The sequence below is a fragment of the Syngnathus scovelli genome, chromosome 1 (assembly GCF_024217435.2).
Source record: "Syngnathus scovelli strain Florida chromosome 1, RoL_Ssco_1.2, whole genome shotgun sequence".
Taxonomy (NCBI): Eukaryota; Metazoa; Chordata; class Actinopteri; order Syngnathiformes; family Syngnathidae; genus Syngnathus; species Syngnathus scovelli.
In genome coordinates this window covers 9,300,479-9,320,894 of record NC_090847.1, presented here as the reverse complement: position 1 = coordinate 9,320,894, position 20,416 = coordinate 9,300,479, and the positions used below count along the sequence as shown (strand labels likewise).

General features: G+C 41.2%; 1 protein-coding gene across 2 annotated transcripts; it reads right to left on the bottom strand.

Annotated features, from left to right (window-relative positions):
- Positions 1 to 244: 244 nt before the first annotated feature.
- On the bottom strand, positions 245 to 19,711 carry LOC125988412 (solute carrier family 4 member 11). 2 transcript variants are annotated; one of them, XM_049753600.1, is made up of 20 exons: positions 19,529 to 19,711; positions 13,428 to 13,478; positions 12,356 to 12,451; positions 12,073 to 12,116; positions 10,856 to 11,075; positions 10,696 to 10,777; positions 10,347 to 10,470; positions 9,808 to 10,017; positions 9,607 to 9,691; positions 9,370 to 9,495; positions 8,890 to 9,003; positions 8,509 to 8,641; positions 8,188 to 8,261; positions 7,008 to 7,281; positions 5,436 to 5,542; positions 5,196 to 5,361; positions 4,445 to 4,618; positions 3,972 to 4,167; positions 2,867 to 3,036; positions 245 to 2,101 (listed from the first exon to the last, which is right to left on the bottom strand). In XM_049753600.1, the coding sequence occupies exons 1-20, from the start codon at positions 19,590 to 19,592 to the stop codon at positions 2,035 to 2,037; spliced, it is 2,577 nt and encodes an 858-aa protein (XP_049609557.1). In that variant the 5' UTR covers positions 19,593 to 19,711; the 3' UTR covers positions 245 to 2,034. The 2 variants fall into 2 exon arrangements, with proteins under 2 accessions (XP_049609557.1, XP_049609565.1); XM_049753608.2 differs by lacking the exon at positions 19,529 to 19,711 and adding an exon at positions 16,171 to 16,434.
- Positions 19,712 to 20,416: the final 705 nt, after the last annotated feature.

Genomic DNA, 20,416 nt, shown 5'->3' with positions numbered 1-20,416 from the left:
AGGTCTGAGTGCGAGTGAGGGTGGTTGTTAGTTGTGTGCCCTGCGTTTGGCTGGCAACCGGTTCAGGGTGTCCCCCGCCTACTGCCCGATGACGGCTAGAATAGGCTCCAGCACACCCGTGACCCCCGTGGGGACAAGCGGTACAGACAATGGATGGATGGATGCCATGTTCATTGCTATCATTGGCATCTCCTGAATTCACTTCACTTTAACTTACATCATCACAGGTAATTGGCAGACAAAGTGAGTTTTATATATAGGACTTTATTCATATAGCACTTTCACAACGTCTTTTGTTGTAATATAACTAGTTTTAATATAGAAGCTGGTGTAACATTTAACAGATTTTTGTTTGTGGTGTGCCTCGAGATTATTTCCAATGAAAAGGTGTGCCATGGATGAAAAAGGTTGGGAAACACTTCTCTCAAGCACAGATGTGAACATTGGAGATTGATGGCCATTTATTTCACCGATTTGACATTTGAGGAAACAAATCGGAATTTTGCAGTTAAATCTTTAGTAACTCATGTAAAACTGGGACGTTTTGGGAGGCTTGTCTGTTCTGCAAAGGTCATCAGAGCTCGCATACATCCAGCTACTTGACTTGTACTGCCTCCTACTGGAGCAGTTTCACACGACACTCCCAGGCGATGTGTTTTTTGCTCAGTCAAATTAAACCAAACGGACAATTAACTCAGTTGAAGGGCTTCGTTTGTAGACCATTCTTCGTTTTAATGCCCTCATTGCTGCACTGAGCCACTTCATATAACAGCATACTTCATCACATTACTCGCATCCTTAAAATGAAACATTCTGAAACAAAGTCAGCAGCAAATGGATTCTGAGTTTCATTTAAATGATGAACTGATTTATAATACTAAAACGTCAGTACAACAATTTCTATTGCAGAAGTGAGGCTCAAATAGAAATGTGTCATACGTTTGAAAACAATGTTAAAAGCACAGACAAATACATGAAATACAAAATACAAATAACAAAACAGAAAAAGAACTTCGTTATAACGTATTTCTGAATAATTATAACATTACTTTTTTGTGTGTGGATGCTTGTGCTCATTAGCAACTAATTAACTTGCAGAAAATGGTTGGTGAAGTACTTAATTAACAATGATAATGATAATTACACTGATTGTTAACAAGCAAATGCAGATATGTCCAGTGTCCATTTCCTTCATTATAGTTACCGTATTTGCCGGTGTACAGGTCGACTCGGTGTATAAGTCGACCCCCTAAAATTCGACGGAAATTTACGATTTTATGATATATCCTTTGTATAAGTCGAGCTCAATTGTTGCATTATATTAAACTTCAATATGCGAAATTTATTGACGAAATGTGTTCAAATTCCGGGAGGCCGTGCGCATGCGGCTGTTTATAAGCACCGCGGAGGAGATCGCGGCCGGCGAGCTCGCGCACGCCGCCCGGCACCAACGGGAGGCCGGAAATAGCTCCAAGCCGAGCGGATCGGCACATTATAAGCACCGCGGAGGAGATCGCGGCGCCTCATTCGACTTCCAGCGGCCGGCGAGCTCGCGCACCCGCCCGGCACATCCGGGAGGCCGTGTGCACGCGCCAAGTGGCCGAAAATAGCCCCCGCCGAGCGGATCGGCTGTTTATAAGCACCGCGGAGGAGATCGCGGAGCCTCATTCGACTTCCAGCGGCCGGCGAGCTCGCGCACCCGCCCGGCACATCCGGGAGCCCGTGCGCACGCGCCGAGTGGCCGAAAATAGCCCCCGCCGAGCGGATCGGCTGTTTATAAGCACCGCGGAGGAGATCGCTGAGCCTCATTCAACTTCCAGCGGGCCGCGCACTCGCGCACGCCGCCCGGTTCAAATTTTCTAAGTGCAACGCACAATGAGATGCATGAGAAACGGCCTTGGTTACCATCACATTTGAAGCGATGAATACGAAGTTAAATTTTATGACTCGGTGTATAAGTCGAGGTCGATTTTTTTCGGTCAATTTTGGATCGAAAAAGGTCGACCAATACACCGGCAAATACGGTATCTGCTTTTATATGTGCTGTGAGTCCATGATGTCCAGATACTTGGTGTCAATAATTCTTGGAAGTAAGCTGGTCCTGAGGCAAAACACACAAAAAGATATTCTGTCATATTGAAATATGGGTCTAAGAAAATAAAGAGTGCTTATTTCTACATTTCCAAACACACATTGCAAGTCTATTAACGTAAACAGATAGAGGTCTGTACGTACATTTCAAAAGTCAAAAAGTCAAAGTCTCCTTTATTGTCAATCCCTCCGCATGTCAAGACACACAAAGAGATCGAAATTTCGTTTCTCACTATCCCAGGATTATTAAGATGATAATGTATTTGTCCATAAAATATAGAAACATATTCATGTTAGTCTGTCCATTTACACACAGAAATGTTTGTCAATTTAAATGACAGTCATGATTCAAATATCTGTCTGTCACTTTATATGCGAACGTGACGATGAAAGCAGTGCATTCATGTAAACAGAAAATGCAAACGCACTGTATGTCTTCCCATTGTCATATGCTGTCATTTGCAGACAATAAAACGTCCTTCGGTCCACTTACATAAACAAAACACCTAACTAAAAAAGTTCATTTACATAAAGGGGCGATGTCGATCTGACTCTGAGAAGAGAGATCTCAAAGGTTTCAATGTCATGACAGGCAGGGACTCTTAAAACGGACAGAGACAACCGCTCTGTTCAACGGAAGGGCTATTTGCTGTGGTAAATTTTGAGCAGATGTTGCATTTTAATTCCACATTATTTCAATGACGACATGCCAGAATGGTATTGTGTGTTAGTTCAGTCACAACAAAAAAAGAAATGAAAGTCTGTCTCTTTTCACCTGACGGGGACGAGCAAGATCATCAGTAGGGGGAAGACCATTTTCATGTAGGGCAGAGGATACATGCCAAAGGCACACAGGATGATGAGCTGGATGATCTGCAGCCCGGTGAAATAGTGCACCTTCCTCTGGGGCACTCGGCGGATGTAGTGGGTCGGGGGATAGGACGTCTACGTCAACAAATGTGAAATGGTTACAAGCTGCTTTTCTTCTCCCTGTTTCTCGCTGTAGTCTAATTGAACATTTTAAAGGGAGGGTAAAGCGAGCCCAACATTGGCACTTATTTGATAGAACTGTATTAAAAATTTATGGCAGTGCTACAATTCCCCCAGTGAAAAAAAACTTAGAAGTGACTGTGTGAGTGATCTTTGAAAGGGTCTTCTGCAGAACGCGAACAAGGAGAAGAAAAGAAACCTAGTGACTAAAAATGGAAATTTGCAAAAACAAAAGTGTCAGCCGGGTCCCAGCTCAGCCAGGATGCTCGACCCGTTGGTGACTGCGGAAAGGAAATAGACAAATGTGACAGGGCACTGCAGCTGCAGACGGGTTGCTCATTTCTTGCTCGTAAATCAGCCACGGAGAGGCTAATTCTTTTAATATGTTGAAGTGGTCATAAGTCGAGATGTCCATGTAAATTTGACAGCCGTTTTTGCACATTTTAAGCGATAGTCTTTACAATGATTTCCAATGGGGAAATTGTGATCTCTTCCTTCCGTGACGTCATCAACCAAGACACGGAGGGGATGGGTGCGTGGCCCTATTCCTCATTAAAAGTGGACATTTTTACTGGCATTCGGTGGTTCATTATTTTTCCAGAATAATTGGATAAAATAAAAAATGCTAACTTTTATCTTGATAAAAAGAAGTTTAGTGAAAAATGAACCATCCTATGTTTACCCTCCCTTTAAAAAAGCCAGTGAACAACAACCATAGAGGAGAACAAAGGTTCTCCTGTATTAACTTCTTGGCAATTTCATTCAAGGGGAGAAAGATAAGGGTCCACTTGCATTGAGGCCGAGAGGGGGCCACAGAATGTCCATCATCATTCCTATCAACATTACATGAAAAGGACAAACGCTTTCCAAACAGGCTGATTTATGCACACCTGTTCCTTCAGCAGCAGAGCCATGCGGTCCACCATCTGGTTCCCGTCGAGCGATGTAGCGGCAATGTAGAGGAAGAGCCCGTAGAGGACAGGCTTGGGAATCCACTGGAGAGGAATGGGAAGCATGAAAGCGGACAGGCCGATCAGGATGTTGGCGACCAGCGAGGTCAGACGCGTCTCCTTTACACTGACGATACTGTAAATAGGTAAAGCATCCGTGAGGTCCTTGACATGCTGCTTTGCAACATTCCAAGACAAAAAAGATAATCACTGCAGTGTGTTCCAAAAACATGTTTTGTTTGACCTCATTCAAGGTTTTCAGCACCATTATATGTATTGGTGTTCTTAAGTAAATACACAGTATAATCCAATTTTTTTTTTGTCCAAGAGGAAAGGAGTCTGATTAGGGGTATTGTTTTTATGATACAAGTGCTTGTTATGTGTTGTGTCTTTGGGCTTTTGGGTTAACGCACGTGGTGTAAACATGGCCGTTCTCCACGTGCTGTTCCATTTTGGCCAGCTGACGGGCATGCAGTGAGGAATGTGGGAAGGCGGCGTGCATCCATGGCAACCCCAGACAGGACATGAGGATGTTGATGAGGCCTGTCAGCACTAAGTCCCAGTGGAATGTTGTGCCTTTGAGTAGCCTGCAACCAGCAAATTCATACATTTCAACTTTTTTTTTTTAAATCTTTACACGTTTTCAGTAAATACTTGAAAAGCTACTGATACATGAAGTTTCATATTTCTTTATCATACGCATTGGAGCTTGTTCACTGATGCAGTGTTGGCTACTTACCTATTTGGTTACTATTAGCAACTTCCCTGCGGTGACTATTTTCATCAAATATCTGCTAGCGAGTTTAATTCCCACAAGAAACAGACAACTGAGCAGAATTATTTTCACATTGTTTTCTGGATGAAAAGATGGGAATCCAATGAAAGGCAATTGCGCCTTTGTTAACGCCCCAAAACAGTGATTTATCAATGTCTTAAAATTTCAATTTCAATCGAAGCTAATGTACTACCAAGACTTGCCTCAGTATGTATGTAGGTGTGTGTGTGTGTGTGTGTGTGCGTGCGTGCGTGTATGTGTGTGTGTGTGTGCATATATACACACATATGTATGTATGTAGTATGTATGTATGTACGTATGTATGTATGTATGTGATTCTAGCAGTGAACATTGGGTTCTTGCAGAGAAGCACGAAATAAATTTCTTACTTGTGTTCTGGTACATGTGTGAGTGAAATGACTATGTTCTGGTCGATGAAGATGAGCAAGGCAAGGAGGAAGCCGAGGCCCACGGCGCTCAGAGTATTCAGGCCCGACAGCTTGTCGAAGGGCGGGTAATTGAAAACTGGCCCGTTGTGGACGCTGAACACAGGGACTGCCGAGAGGGGGCAAACTCTTAGGACGTGACACATGGTTAAAAAAAAAAAAAAAAAGGAAACAGGCCCTCACTCTGTATGTCCAGGAAGAGGTAGGAGCCAATGAAAGAGAAAACCAGCACAGAGATGGGCAGGGCGCAGTCGGACACAACTTCTCTGACTTTGCCATTCATATATGGGCTGAAAAGAATGAAAATAGAAGCAGTGCATAATTTGACTGTGAAATGGAATCGTATCAGAACAGGCTGCTACAACTGATCAGAAAAGTAAAAGTCTTTATAATTAGTGACGCAGTATGTGTTTTATAATCCATTATCAAGAAATTATACACACACAAAATATTGGCCTTTGGGTGAAATTTCAGGTTGAACCCAAAATTCACTATAACCTTAGTCCAAATACTTTGCGTACTGTATTGCACATATGCTACAATCTTTCCTCTTCTTTGCAGGACCAACCTTACCGTTGGTCTGCCACAGTCTTTACTCCATCCATTTTTAATAATGCTTTTAGTAACATAGTTTTGCGTCATGGTTAGTTGGAGCATGCCTAACCCATGAGGCGGCACACAGGAAAGTTGAGATTCGAACACGGGAGTACTTGAGTGCCAGACACCTCGCCGTGCCGGCGTGTTTTATACAGTAATATAAAAAATATTTGCCACAACAAGCCTGGAGAGAAAAACGATTTTTTTTCCACATTTCACAGCGCCATGTCAAGTGGCCGAAACAAATGGGCCACAGTGGCTGCCAGACAAATAGAGTGCAGTGGAAAGTGAAATATTCCCCGCTCTTACAATGACAGATGGAATATATAAAAGTACTGTGAAACCTATTCGGGCTATTCATTCGCCCCACTTCATTTCATCTGGACAAAATGATCCACTTTATGTCTATATTTGTTCAGTTGTATTTAAACGAGATTCAGTCCTCAACCAGCGATGCAAATCAATACTCTCCTAGGACTGTGAAAGGGAGATATTCAGTTTTGAAAGGAAGTCAAGTGTTTGACACGTGAAACGCTATTTCTGTTCGTCTTATTGTTGTTATTATAATTATTATTATTTTCCCAACAGTCTATAAATAGACTCATTGTTTTGTAGCATTTAGTTACACTGCTTCCACTAGATGTGTTTTCTTTGTCCAATCGGATATTGGCCTCTCTATGTTGACCTAAGGAGGACACAATTACAGGCAATATGTTAGTTTTTCTGATGATATATCAGAAGATTCTTGTAACCTGTCAAACCGACTGAGTTTGAATATCTGACTTGAGACAAGGCTTTTACTGATTTACTGTGCAGTATGCAGGACCGCTGTTCCCTATACGCATAGCAGCATCGTCCGTGGGGGGCCAGCATCTCATCGGCGGAGCCCCAGACATCAATTATGGCAGAGGAGTGTCATGATTGTTAGTGGAGCTATTGTGGGGTTTCTCAGGAAAACAACTACAACAGAAATCGGTAGAGAAAACTCAAATGTGTGTATGCTTGAGCTAGGAAGATAGGCACTATAATGACTCGCAGAGTCTTTTTGGAAATGCTCATCTGAATATGTTATACTTATGACATTAAGAAAAAAGAAAAAGGTCATGTGGGTGACCATTTATTTAGAGTATTCCGGACGGGTTGCAGTCAGTGGCCTACCTCCTCTTGACGAGGTAGAGGGCGTAACCCAGCCACAAGGTGCCCAGCATGAGCAGCAGGCACAAGATGGGGATCTCTCTGGAGCAAATCACCAGAGACTTGGGGAGGAAGACGGAGGCGTGCCCCTCAACGTGATCCGTCATCGGGGACCCGGCGACATTTTGATGGCCCAGCGTCTGGTTGTTCATCTTCTCCAGAACCTCCGTAATTTGGTGAAGCACTACTGTGCTATTTGAAGTTGCCAGTGTGGGCTCATGGAAGAAATGTTTGAAAACTAGAAAGAAAAGAGACATCTTTGATTAACTATTCATTGGAAAATATTTTTCATTGTAATAATTTTATTTACTAGTTTTTTACGTTTTTAGGGGCGACACAAATAATTAGAAAAATGATTTTATGTGCGTATATGTTCTTATTTTGCATTTGTGTTTTGTATAATTATTTAAATAAAATAAACTATATGTTGAAAGTGATCACTTAATTTCACTACAAAAAAATATTTTTTCTAATTAATGTAAAATATTTCAAATTAAAAATAAAGAAATCAACTACCAAGTGTTTAATAAGGAGCAATTTTTCATTTTAATATATTTCCATACTTTATTTTTAATTGAAAATATAGGTAAATGTCATACAACAGTTGTCTGTTGGCTTCACATGCGATTTTTTTTTCTTTAGGTTGGCTGCGATTGGCTGACGACCAATTCCGAGTGTCCCCCGACTTGCTGCCGTGTGACTGCTGTGATAGGCTCCAGCACGCCGGTGACCCCCATGGGGAAAAGCGGTATGGATAATGGATGGATGGATGGATTTTCTGTTATTTTTGCAGCCATTTATTTCTAATCCTCTTCCGCAGATGTAGCTTCATGTGAAGTATTCCATAAATTCTGTATTAAGTCTTCAACAGACAATAAGACTTATTCCATATCATAAGTTGTCATATGTCTGGTTAAAAGCCACACTTTCAAAATAAAAGCATAGTGCGTAATAGTCCAGTTTCGCTACACTTTCTTAGATTTGATAGCATATTTGACTGTCACACTCAACAAACGAGCACAAAATAATTGGAGTATGACTGCTAAATAAGCCCTAATAAGTGTGGTAAACTGAGAAACTAATCATACTGGGCTGCTTTTCTCAGAACAGACTTTTGCCAATTAAAACACTTCAATGCACTCACTTTTGACCGTGCCTTTCAATGCATCCACAACAAATGCGATGGAGATGAACAACGCAATGACTTCCTCTGTGGAGCTGGGAGAAGGGGAGCCGTAACATAGCGGGATTAGTTCTAAGTGTGCAGACATAACAATACAACCCAGCAGAATGAAACACCGCTTTTGAAAATCAAAGTCCTTGCCCTGAGGTCACAATGTGTTTTTTTAGCGCAAAGTGTTATGTACATTCAAACAAGTGTTTAAAAATCTTATGGATAACAGACAGGCCAACTAACTTTGTAGAAATGTACTCAACCCCACAGAGTGTTTTGCAGTGCACTCACCGTTTGAAGAGCTTCATTAGCAGGCTGACATTAAATAAACCTCCCAGAATGAGGAATAAACTGTTCCACAGGCCGATGCAAGCGTAGAAAGCGTCAAAGTCCAGATTGTAGTCATCACAGATGCCCCGGATCACTATGATCAAACCCAACTGCGTTAAAAAAGGATTGCCTATGTTGGTTTAACAGTCAGAGGTGGGAAACTCGAGTCGTGTGGCCTGACTCAAGCCACACTTCGGTCACCACTTATAAAATATATGAAAGTCTCAACTTCACTTTAGCTTCAGATTCATGATACTCATCATATCAAATTACGGTAGCTTATAGTAGCTGTGTTTTTCAGGGCAATACTATCTTAGCGGCAGATGTCGTATGAGTACGCACCACTAATGAAGATGGCCAATGGGGCAGTGGTCAGCGGAATGACAAGTGGCGCACCAGCAAACAAGGAGTAGATCACCCCTCCGATGCTCTGGCCGACTATGGTCTTCTGAACATCTGTGAAAGGTATTCAACTCGGTGGATGGTTTACATGCAGGAATACTTAACCTTGTTTACCATGGAGCCCAACCTTTGCTGTGGCCCCGGGCCCACCAATTGTGACAATGGTCTAGCGAGGTCACATGTTTTGATTAGCATTCATTGACTTAAATCCGCTTACGAGGGAACTAAATTAAACTTTGTCTTGAACTTAAAGTTTCGAAGACAAATTATCTGCAAAAATAAAAAGATCAAATCCATTAAGCAAGAGGCATGTAGGCTTACTTAACTTGCTGGATCTGGCCCCCAGGGCTTGACTTTGACACCTCTGGTCTATCGCGTTATATAGTGTTGCCAACTCTGATGTGTTTATGAAGTCAGTACCTATTTCCCCTCTTGTACTTTCGTCGTTGAGAGAACCAAAGGCGATGGCTGGCAGCAGAATAGCAATGTAAAGGAAAATAGCAGTAGTGGTGTACTTCAGCAGAGAGCGGTCCTTCCCAATGATACCTTCATTCAAGATAAAAAAAAAAAGTAATTTACACAGATCATTCAAATAAAAACACCTTTACAGAAAGGAATTTAAAGCACAACACTTATGAGAGCCGAAAGGTTACTCACCATCCGTGAAGTCAGAAGGGTAGAGCGGGAGACGGCGGCGAAGGTCATCGTAAACACCTTTACCAGGTTTGAAGAAATCTTTACACTACAATGAAAAAAAAACAACCACTCAGTCCAATCTGAGCACCTTCGGTTTCCCAATTCGGTTATTTTGTTTTTGTCAGTACTGTATATCGCCTTTGTGCTATTTCTTTCCCTTACCTTAAGTTCTTTGCCTCGTCGTGGATCAGAGTTATCCACTTGATCTACAGCCACCTTCTCTATGAAGGCAGAGAGTTGTTGACGCTGGCGGACCAGCTCTTGTTTGAACTCCTCCGGAGTCATTGTCTCCAGAAGCCTCTGTCTGAAGGAAATATCCGAGAACATGGTGGCAAAGGTTCGGCCCGCTTCAACGGCCGACTTTGTACTTTTCTGTGAAAAATAGAGCAGGGGTATGTTCCAAGGATGTTAGTTAGCTATGAAATAAATTACGTACACTACTTCATTAGGTACGTCATTTATAAATAATGATGATTTAATAAATAACGATGATCTTGTCTGATTTTACCTACAAATATACGTAGGGTGATCACTGAGCCCATGTAATTGAACACAAAGCAATTAGTAAGTTGTATGACTGGTAATAAGTGGATACACAGGTTAATTGTGTCTTTTGCCATTCAATGGAAGAACATTTAATTGTTCTAGCCGTCAGCATATGTACATCGGTGGCATAGATCAATAACCAAATGTGTACTTACTGTTCTGGCTGGGACCAGGATGAGAATGACGTAGCGTGCCTCGCAGCAGTCCACTCCCCAGTTCTGCGGCCTCTCCAGTCGTGCAATGCAAATGTGGCGTCTCTGCAGGCTACTCACACTGCATCTAAATAAAGCAGAGAGCGTGAACTCACTCACTTTAATGCCCGCTATTTGAAATATTAGCAAATCAGGCGTATCAAGTTTGTTACTAAGTGGATAATTTTTCAACTGAAGCATTGTTGTGTTTTGATTATAAATACTGGAAAGAAAGCAATGCAGTAACTGTGGAAAATGATGGGGCGAGAGTTATTACAAAAGGAATGTCACAGACTTAGGGACATGAACTCACAGAATACAAAGCCATGACTGCTGGTAATGAATCCCCGTGGATGTCGCGGTCACCCCTTGAATGGTTTCTGACAGCAGATGAACTGTTGGCATAAAAACAAAACAAGTCGAAATGATCCAATTCCAAATCCCTTATTTCATTTCATGATTCACTTTCCTACCTCCCGGCTCCTTCCCTCCTGCATCTGTGAATAGCGACGCCATGATCTGGTTCACGTCACAGCCGGTGTGGCCATCCTCCGCTAGGCTGTTCAACATCCGTCTCAGGACCTCATCCAGAGTGGACGCTCTCTCGTCCAGGAGGACGCTTCCCTGGGCCAGGAAGGTGTCCACGTCTCTGTGGGCGCGCACCTCCTCGCTAAAGTCCATCGGCTTCACATACTACGAGGCAGAGTTGCGGGGGGGGGGGGCATGATTAGACTGAGACTTTAGTCACCAATTTTAGCACTTGCTTGGCCTTACTAAAGACTTGACTTTGACATAGATTTCTGTCAAGACATAATTGTCTGTTTGATATTTGAAAATCTGCATTTTCAAAATAGAGTTCCATTTGTTTTGCTTTAAAAAAAAAAAAAAAAAAAAACTAACCCTAAACCGGGCAATCCACCAATCAGTCTCCTATGATGCGGAGGGCAGAGGCCACTTAATTGAAGCAAGAATCATGGTGGTAATACCAAGAATGATCACATTTCTTTTAAAGGATGACATTCTTGAAAAATTCGGGGGTAAAGGAATAGCAACGTGCATGGTTTGTAACGCAAAGAAGGACAATAACTACGGCATGCCGAGCGGAGGATGCCAGAAAAAAAACACCAAGTATACATGAAAGCGTGGCACATAATCCTGGGAAAGTGTGTTTGATTGAAGGGATGCAACATATTGTTTGGATTTTAATTATATGTTTCATGACACACTTCATGTTTACAATTGGTTCGTTTGCATGTGCTATTCAGGGCTCAATATAAGCTTTGTGTCACGGTCGGGTGGAGCATGGAGCAGGACGACCAAGTGCAGCTTGGACCAGGGTTTATTGAAGCAACTCAAAAGGCAAACTGACATGACTTAACAAACAATAACTTGACTGACTGACCGGGACGTGAAACAAGAAGACAGCAGGACATGACGGCATCAAGACAGTACGACAACCCCGAACGACAGCAACCAATGATCCGACAGGGAGCGAGGGGCATACAGGACTTTTATACACGACAGGTAACGAGAGGCAGGTGGGAACAATCACACTGATCATGGGCACACAGGAGGGGAGGGGCGAGCACACAGACAGAAACCAAGACAACAGACACATAGTGGAGCAGTTGGGGACGAGACGTGACACTTTGTTCAAAATGATTTGAGGAAAAAAAGGATGTTTTTTTACCTCTCTTGTTGTGTTTAAAAGGCCAAACCCTGGACCTTCTTCGTCTGTGAATATAAACATTATTTACAACACAAAAATAAATACGGATTGGATCAGTTTTCATCAAGTTGCCTGTTGAATGACTGTGAATAAGCAAACATAGGTCAGTGGTTTTCGAGATTTGAATGAATGTCAGATTTAGATTTTTTATCTCATATGAGATTAAAATGTGATTAATTAGATTAATTCATAATAATTCCTGTAATTAATTAGACACAAACACTGGTAGTGTTCTTTGTCATACCTGAGACGCTGAGTTGGCTGTTATTGTCATAGGTAGGGTCGTTGTGTGGGATCGTTGCCTTTTTCTCATAATCCTCTTGTTCCTCATCACGCATCTCTGCAAATGCACCAATTGTGTACTTTTAAGCCAGTATAGCATAAAACTTATTGATTTATGCAAAACAAGTCATATTGATTTCGTTCGTTGCCACTCTGTGAGGTAAATTAATCCTTTATTGAACTGAAGGTGTTGTACTAGCCACATTAAGGGTGCCTATAATTAGCCAGTATCAGGCCACAAGTAGAGAGAGAGAGAGACAACAAAATAAATATTTTATAAAAAAACGTTTTTATACAATACCTATAGCAAATTGCACTTCCTTGTGAATTCCTTCATTTTACCGAAGATAAATACACTATGGAAGCTGATTAAAAGTAACACGGGTCTCTGAATGAGGGAATTAAGCAAAAAGCCTTCATGAGTGATGATTGCTCCACTTAGAAATTATCCGCCTCATTATGTGAGTCTATTAATTAAGACTCAACAATCCTGCAAGGGGACAGCATGCATTTGAAATAAGTATGGCAAGCCATTTAAGTATTTATTTTATTTCCTTTAAAAGTACATTTACGAGGACACTCTTTATCCTCACTAGTATGTAGACCAACTTCTTATATGTAGTATGCCAAATTTGTCTTACTAGTATGCATACTAGCCGCTACATCGACCTTAAACTTGATTTTATGGCTGTGGAATAAAACCACAGGAGAAAAGTTTTTTTTTTTTTTATTCATATTCATTTATTCCATTTGAAGGTCCATATAATCACTATTACTTCATCACCAGTAAGACATTTCCCCCTATAGTTTGTCATTTTTGTGCACAAAAGAACAACTTAAGCACACAATTAGCAAAAACTGTGCAGATGTTGGCTCACTCCAAGAACAGCGAAGTGCTAGCTGTTAATAGAATTTTAAATGTCACTAAGGGTCATTATGTTTGTGGGATGGAATGCTTGTCCATGTGAACATTTGTTAAGCTGAGCCTGAAAGGAAAGTGATAGCACTGTGTTCAAAGAAATCAGCACAAATACCCATCTCCTGGAATACATATCCATTCTTGGAGCTCCCAGTTGGCGGCGTCTCTGTGGAACACAAAACAAAGTCATGTCTGTTTTTATCCAAATATGCACTATTATTCATTGAGCATTTATTCAGACAAAACAAACTCTTCAACATACATTTTCGCACCCAAATGTAGTTTGAAATTGAACATTATTCCAAATAGCTCGCTTTTAATTGAGGCTATCAAATTGCGTAAGTAATAATGTAATCATCGCAGTACTTTATTCATCCATATGAAGTGCAAAACATTAGAAAACGCTTTACACAATAAATATAACTCAACTCGGTTTTTCAAGCATTTAAACCAACCACAGCTGAAACGAAGCACAAACAATGTAACGCTAGTAAGATGAAGTTACGCAAGGTATGTGTTTGTTTTACTGTATAGTCCACACCAGTTTTCTGGAATTGTATCAAGTGAAGTTGTTATTTGTGAGCTCATCTTCCATGGCGACAGGCTAATCAATTTTGACACCTCATATACTATGTATATAATTGTCTTTAGAGAGTGTATTCGGTTTGCATTCATTTGTCCATTTTCTGTACCATCATTTTAGTAGGGGTCTTGCTGTTCGTGCTTAGTGTTTAGGGGGACGCTGTTGTCGATGTAAAGACACCTGCTCAAATTTGTAGGCAAGTCGAAATGCGCCGCAGTCGGTCACTAACCGGCCATATACTAACACAGTAATGGAATCATATTTATAGTGACTATTAGTTTGAAAATTCCACATATAGTTGTGGTTCTAGGTAATGAATGCAAAACAACCAAATGAAAAGCAATAAATAGGCTTGTAACTGAGCGTGCTTTCTCGGACCGTGTACTGCGGGACCTCTGTGTGAACTGGGGGGAAACTGCCTTTAAAATATAATCTATTGCTAAAAACATAGTTGGGTGGAACTATAGGGGGCACAGTTCTAATATGTTTGGGGGGTGGGGCGGTTATTTAACTATAGGCATGATTTATCCGAGAAAGGTTCTAGACGTAAAATGGCCTGAGGGTCGGTCCTTATTGGCTTATGTTGACGCATGTTTTTTTTTTAACACTGTCACCGTTGTTAAACTAACACGTCTCTGACACACTAGCACATTGTGTTGGTTTTTTGTTTTTCAAAAGGTGAAGGCCAGCAATAGCAGCAGGTGAGAAATGGAAAACACGTTGCACTCTCTCTTACAATGAAAACCAGAGAGCAGCTGTGCCCTGTGTTTTTCTAAGCAGTCGTCATGTTTCTGTAAAAATGAGCTGTTTGGCTCAGAAGCCTCTTGAACTCAACTTGGTCTCATAGCAGATTAGCACAGAACGTTCCCAAGCCTCCTTTCCCCTTGCGGGTGATGGCCTGAAAATCTGAAGTAGCTGAGGATAAGTACCACAGAAATTCACTCAGAGGTGTATGTGTGAATCAAAATCCACAAATAGGCGCGTGTTCACTTCAACTCCGATTGTTTTGAAGTTTTCGTCTGAAATGCAGAGACACTTTGTTTGTTTGGGTTTTCAGATTGAAAAACACGCGCACCCAATTATGCCTTTTCAGCATCTGGCCTTCCTTGCAAATAAATACTTCTATTAGAGGCACTATTAGAGGCAATGTGGCAACTGTACATGTGATAACCTTGCACAGTGGGAGCATGTAAGCACAATCAGTGTTTTTAATCATGCAAACGTTGAGACACCAAAATACATTTCTAGATCAGTGGTTCTTAACCTGGGTTCGATCAGATCAAACCCTAGGTGTTCGGTGAGTCGGCTTCAGGCAGAGCTGGTATGTCACCCCCCCCCCCCCCCCCCCCCCCCCCGCGAATGGCCGAACACACCTGAATGACGTGTAAATTTGCGATAACGCATATCTGAACTGGTCTTGCAAAGGCAACAGCAGAAGCCACACTGATTTGCTGGTATGTCATTGCCAACCCCCCCTCAATAATTCTTGACGTGTCTTTGAAAGCAAGTTCTACAGGTTTGGGCTTTTGTTATGAAGGTCCTGTCACTCTTGAAGCTTGCCATGTGAACCACGTTTGCACTTGAAGTCCCAATGTACATGCTCGAACGGCAAATAAAGCAAATAGCAGGAAGGAAAGCCTCACAGCTCAGTCCACTTCAACACCTCAAAGTCTTGCGACTGAAAACCACCTGATGTTTGCTCATCCGCCACAGCGGACGTAGTCAGTGGACCAACAATAATTTCAGCCATAAATGCTATCTGAATACATTAGTAGATGTAAATCTTTTGACATTATAAAATAACAATCACTTAAATGATACAGTAAAAGCTGGGATACATCATGTCAGTTGAAAACAAAAGATTTGCCAGAGTTCAAACACGAGACATTTTTTCTTCTTTCTAATCTTTTTAATCTGTGACCTGTGCTTGAGATTTAATCGGTTTGTGGGGACGAAAAGACGCCAGTACCAGAAAATCTAGTTTGCTAAGGAAATGTATTGTATGTACTGCCTCACTTATGCTAAACCCTTTTATTGCTTGGTTGCAAATATTGACGTTATTTGTACTGCAGACATGTTGCACATAATAAGAGTGAACAAACATTTCGTCATAAATCATCACTCCAAAAGCATAGCAGAGTTTTCCACTCCACGTGATATAAAGTGGCTCAGGTAGCACCATGGGAAACTTTCCAAGCACACACTGCACATATGCACATATGCAACCCCACGCCTCCAGACCCACACACAGATCTAAAAAAAAAAAGAAACTTACCGGCCGGCACAAAATGGAGGACTTTTTTGTCCTCCATGATCTCCAGGGGTCTAAGTGAGATGCTTACAAGAGGTCACCCCATCATTTTCATGTCTGCTCTATACATCCCATCTCTCTCTCTCTCTCTCTCTCTCTCTCTCTCTCTCTCTCTCTCTCTCTCTCTCTCTCTCTCTCTCTCGCGCGCGCGCTCTCACTCTTTCTTTCTCTCTGTGTGTCTCTCTGTCTCTCTCGCTCTCTCTCTGTCACCCACGTGGAAGTCGTCCAACCTCATAGTTTTGAAAGAGGAAGTGGTTAGGTGACGTGGGGCGGAGGCCGGTTTATGTTCCTCCAGGGTCCCTCTGCCTATGAGAGGGCTTATGTTATAGCACAACTACTAATATTCAGGCAGTAAAATTAGGAACACTTGCACAACATCTGAGCTTTATAAATAGAAGAAAGACTGGTTTCAACTGATGCGGGCATGGCGGTATCATAATCTTTGTTATAATTTGCATTGTTATGTATTATACTGTGTGTTCACAGACCTGTCCAATACAAAAATATTTCTGCCATTTCTGCTGTCTGTAGCTTGCCAAGCACCTATGTTGGTTGATCCAAGGAGAGAAGTGGTCATGTTTATAGAAAAAGTTGCTTTGCCGCCATCGTGTGGCAACTACAATTTGGCCCGACAATTGGTCGGTGTCAATTATTTACTCGGTTCCTAACCCTTGAAAAGTTGCCTTTACTGCACTGCCCTTCTTGCTGGAATCATTGCGCAGGATATCCATTTATTTCCAATAGCACAGAGCTGCAGAATTTGGGCGAGAAGTGAGCTGGTCTTCAAGCCGGTCACAGTCTTCATTGCATCGCGTTCATCTGCCAGCATGGCCAGTTTTTACTGTAAGTGCAGTGAGGAATACTAATATGACCTTCAAAGTATGTAAATGAAATTACAATCTATTTTAATTCGATTGAGACAACTATAAATACATATGTGCCATCTTGAGACAGAAGCATTATTTGTTCACCAATGCAGCACAAAAGGCTCTAGATGGCACCAAAGCTCATGAAAGGCTGAGCAGGAGCCATGTTACATGTACCGAATGGAATTCATATGTGGGTGGTAATATTTTGAATTACTGTGCAGTATTTAAATATTTTGCAAGCGACATTTCAATCAGAAGTCTTTATTCGTTTTCATCTGTGATTTATTTTCGGATTATGTTTTCTTCCATATCTGTATATATGGAAGAAATTATATATATATATATATATATATATATATACATAAATACTTCTATTCATGATCCTATACTGAGAATTGTTGCGTCATTTTGGTTTGTTTTATCTAATTCTGCCCCCTTATTCATCAGTCAATCGCACACATGCCAGACTTAAATCAGTACCTCTTGGACACAGATTTGCAACAGATGAAGGGAAATGACAACAGAGCCCGTCGTGAACATTTTAAATGATTGAGATTAAATCCATTTCATTGCTTAGGGTTCTTCTCATGCCAATATTCTAACAGTGGGTGTGGATGGAGGGGGTGACAAACTTTGAAATCTTTGGTCCCACACACCCTGCTGCCCTACTTATTCACTAAACACGACCCATCTGATGTTTTGATGACAGTGGTTGACAGAAACCAAAATTGTCCCTTATGGAAATTTAATTCAAACTGTTTCAACGCCATGGCCACTGCCCCAAAACTGGGACATTTCCACAAAGAAGGATTAGGGAACCACTGAAAAAGATTAAAAAGTATGTCTGCTAATTGCTTAATTTATAACTTAATACCTTAAAATAATTATTATTTTAAACATCATACCTGCCCGGATACAATTCTATACTTCACACCCGATGCTGACACTGATGTTATTGATGTTATTATTATATGATTGCTGCTCACATTGTCACCATATCTTGGTTCAGTGAATTATTCTGTAAACAAAAAAAAAAAAAAGATGCATGTCGAGTCTCGTATTTTGCAATTTAGCAGGCTCTTAGTGGGAAAGTAACTGCAGGTGAGTGTTCTACATTAGAAAACAAATGCTTGCATTTTCATGCGCCTGCCGCAAATGGTAATCGCCGCAGCTTCACCCCATCAACTCCCCTCGATGAATAACGACCCTCATCTCCTTGTAGCGATTCAACTTTGAGGCCTTTTCCCTCCCTTTTCTGCATACTTGCTTGGACTTTCAACATCACCCGTGCTGGTCAAACAGTGACCACTAAGCAATCAGCAACAAAATGCTGCATTAATAAACTAATCTTCTATGCAAGGGCAACCTTTGTGGATTTTATGGTACAGTAACACATTAATCTAACTCCAAAGAACAATGGGAGGGGCAGAAGAAGAGGGAGAAAAACAATACATGCAGGAAAGGATGTTTTGGTTTTCAGAATTGAGGACAGTAGGAAAAAAATGTAATCAGGAAAACAAACGTAATTTAATTTGACTAGGTAAGAATAGCACAATTCTCTAACCAAACAACATTCCCACTAATTCTGCCGGAAAACAACAATAAATCCACAAAGACACGTGTGGGTGTCGGTGGCAGCAGTGAACCAGCAGGCACACTTGTTTTTTAATTAGGCTCTGGATCACATATAAGTGCTACTGAATGAGCGTGTGTATAATATTCTACCTCGTGAGACAATAAATGTACAACGGGGTGTACGTCTATTTGTCTTTTTGTCCGTCAAACATTAAAATATGTGCAGACACACAAGGCAGCATTACACATAACCGCTTACTGAATCATTGATGACAACCAGAATGAAGAGTTATTTCGGAAATAAAACGCTTACAGATTGCCCTCTTTAGTCAGTAAATTGTTTACGCATCCACCCAGTGGCAAGACTGCAGTTGTTGTGGAGTCATGGGGTGCATCCCCTTTCATCCCTATGCTCGTCGTCAGTAGAATATTCAGTTTGTGGAAGTGGTTTGGAATTTATGAGTGAGAAAGCACTGCTAGCTTGTTTCAAGTTCATATATATTCTAGGAGGAGTAGTGGAAGAAATGATTTAGTTGCTTTGTTTTTCCTGTGTTGTTGTTAATGTTTTATCTCATGTGTTCTATAAAGTGCTTTGTTAGAGCTGCAACTTATATAAGTAATATAAGTGGAGTTGAGAGAAGAGGTAGCATGGTTTTACTTATAGTCGTGCAAACCAATAGGTTTTGGCAAAACAAAAACAAAAAAAATGATCATCAAATAAAATAGCAAGCTTTCTAGAATGGTAAGTGTCCCTAGTTCAAAAGGCCACTTATGATGCACAGTGTTTATTGCAATTGATGCAAGCAAAATATAGATTGGCTTTTTCTGTGTTCCAATTACATTAATTAATTAAATTAAAACATTATTTTCATTCTTACCTTGAACAAAACGATTGAGCGTGACTGTTGGCGTGGCATCAGTTATCTTTTTCATTTTCGTCATGCGACACTCCTCCTAAGTTGCCCAAAAGCTTGTGATAAGTTAAACTTTGGGCCACAGGGAGAGAGAAAAGTCAGGCAACGTTGATGTTGTGTAAGGCAGCCTCCGATTGCGAGGGCCACAGGTAGATGGGAGTCGGTCACCGCCAATGAGTAACACCTTAATGTCCTCTCTTCCAATCAGCTTGAGGCAAGAGTTATTAAGGAAGCATTCGGGAGAAGCATGGAGATGGGGGAGGAAGGTGTGAGGGCACCACAGCCAATGCTTGATGGCTCCCTTTTGGTATTCGCTTGATGGCTATGCTAAACCATGAATGCATTTGATGCGCTTACGTTTGTCTGAAGCATTCCAGGAAGGCGAACTTGCATTGAAATTAAAATCTTGCAGTAGTAATGTCATGTTATAAAAGACTATTGCTTGCTAAAAATACCACGGGACTTTGAACGGGCAGGCAAGTTTGTGGTATGTAGCAATAAATCTTTGAGATTTTTTTTATTTATTTATTATGTACTTTATTTTTATGACAACACAGCAATATTCTACAAGACAATCTCTATAAACACTGCTTATTGGTTTATGATATCAGGACTACCCTGAGCTGTACCATCATTTTCCAAGTATTGTCTGATATTGAGATCGTATGAGCCAAAGTAGATTATACTGTCTGAGATCATGTAATTTGGATGACAGCTCATTAGGTCTAGTGGTAGCTCACAGAGGTTTCCACTCTCCACACGAATTGATAGAAATAATCTACCGTCATGTGTAATCTGTCACCGATTGTGTCAGGCCCCTCGGAGAAAAGGAAGGAATTTCGCTTGCTATTG

Bases quoted from the DNA above. Each gene is read 5' to 3' on its own strand.
- LOC125988412 (XM_049753600.1), bottom strand. From the start codon at position 19,592: ATGACGAAAATGAAAAAGATAACTGATGCCACGCCAACAGTCACGCTC. The intron at 5,362-5,435 runs GTGAGGGCCTGT...CCCTCTCGGCAG, and splicing joins CCTCTTCCTGGACATACAGA to TCCCTGTGTTCAGCGTCCAC. The intron at 2,102-2,866 runs GTGAAAAGAGAC...GTTTTGCCTCAG, and splicing joins ATCTTGCTCGTCCCCGTCAG to GACCAGCTTACTTCCAAGAA.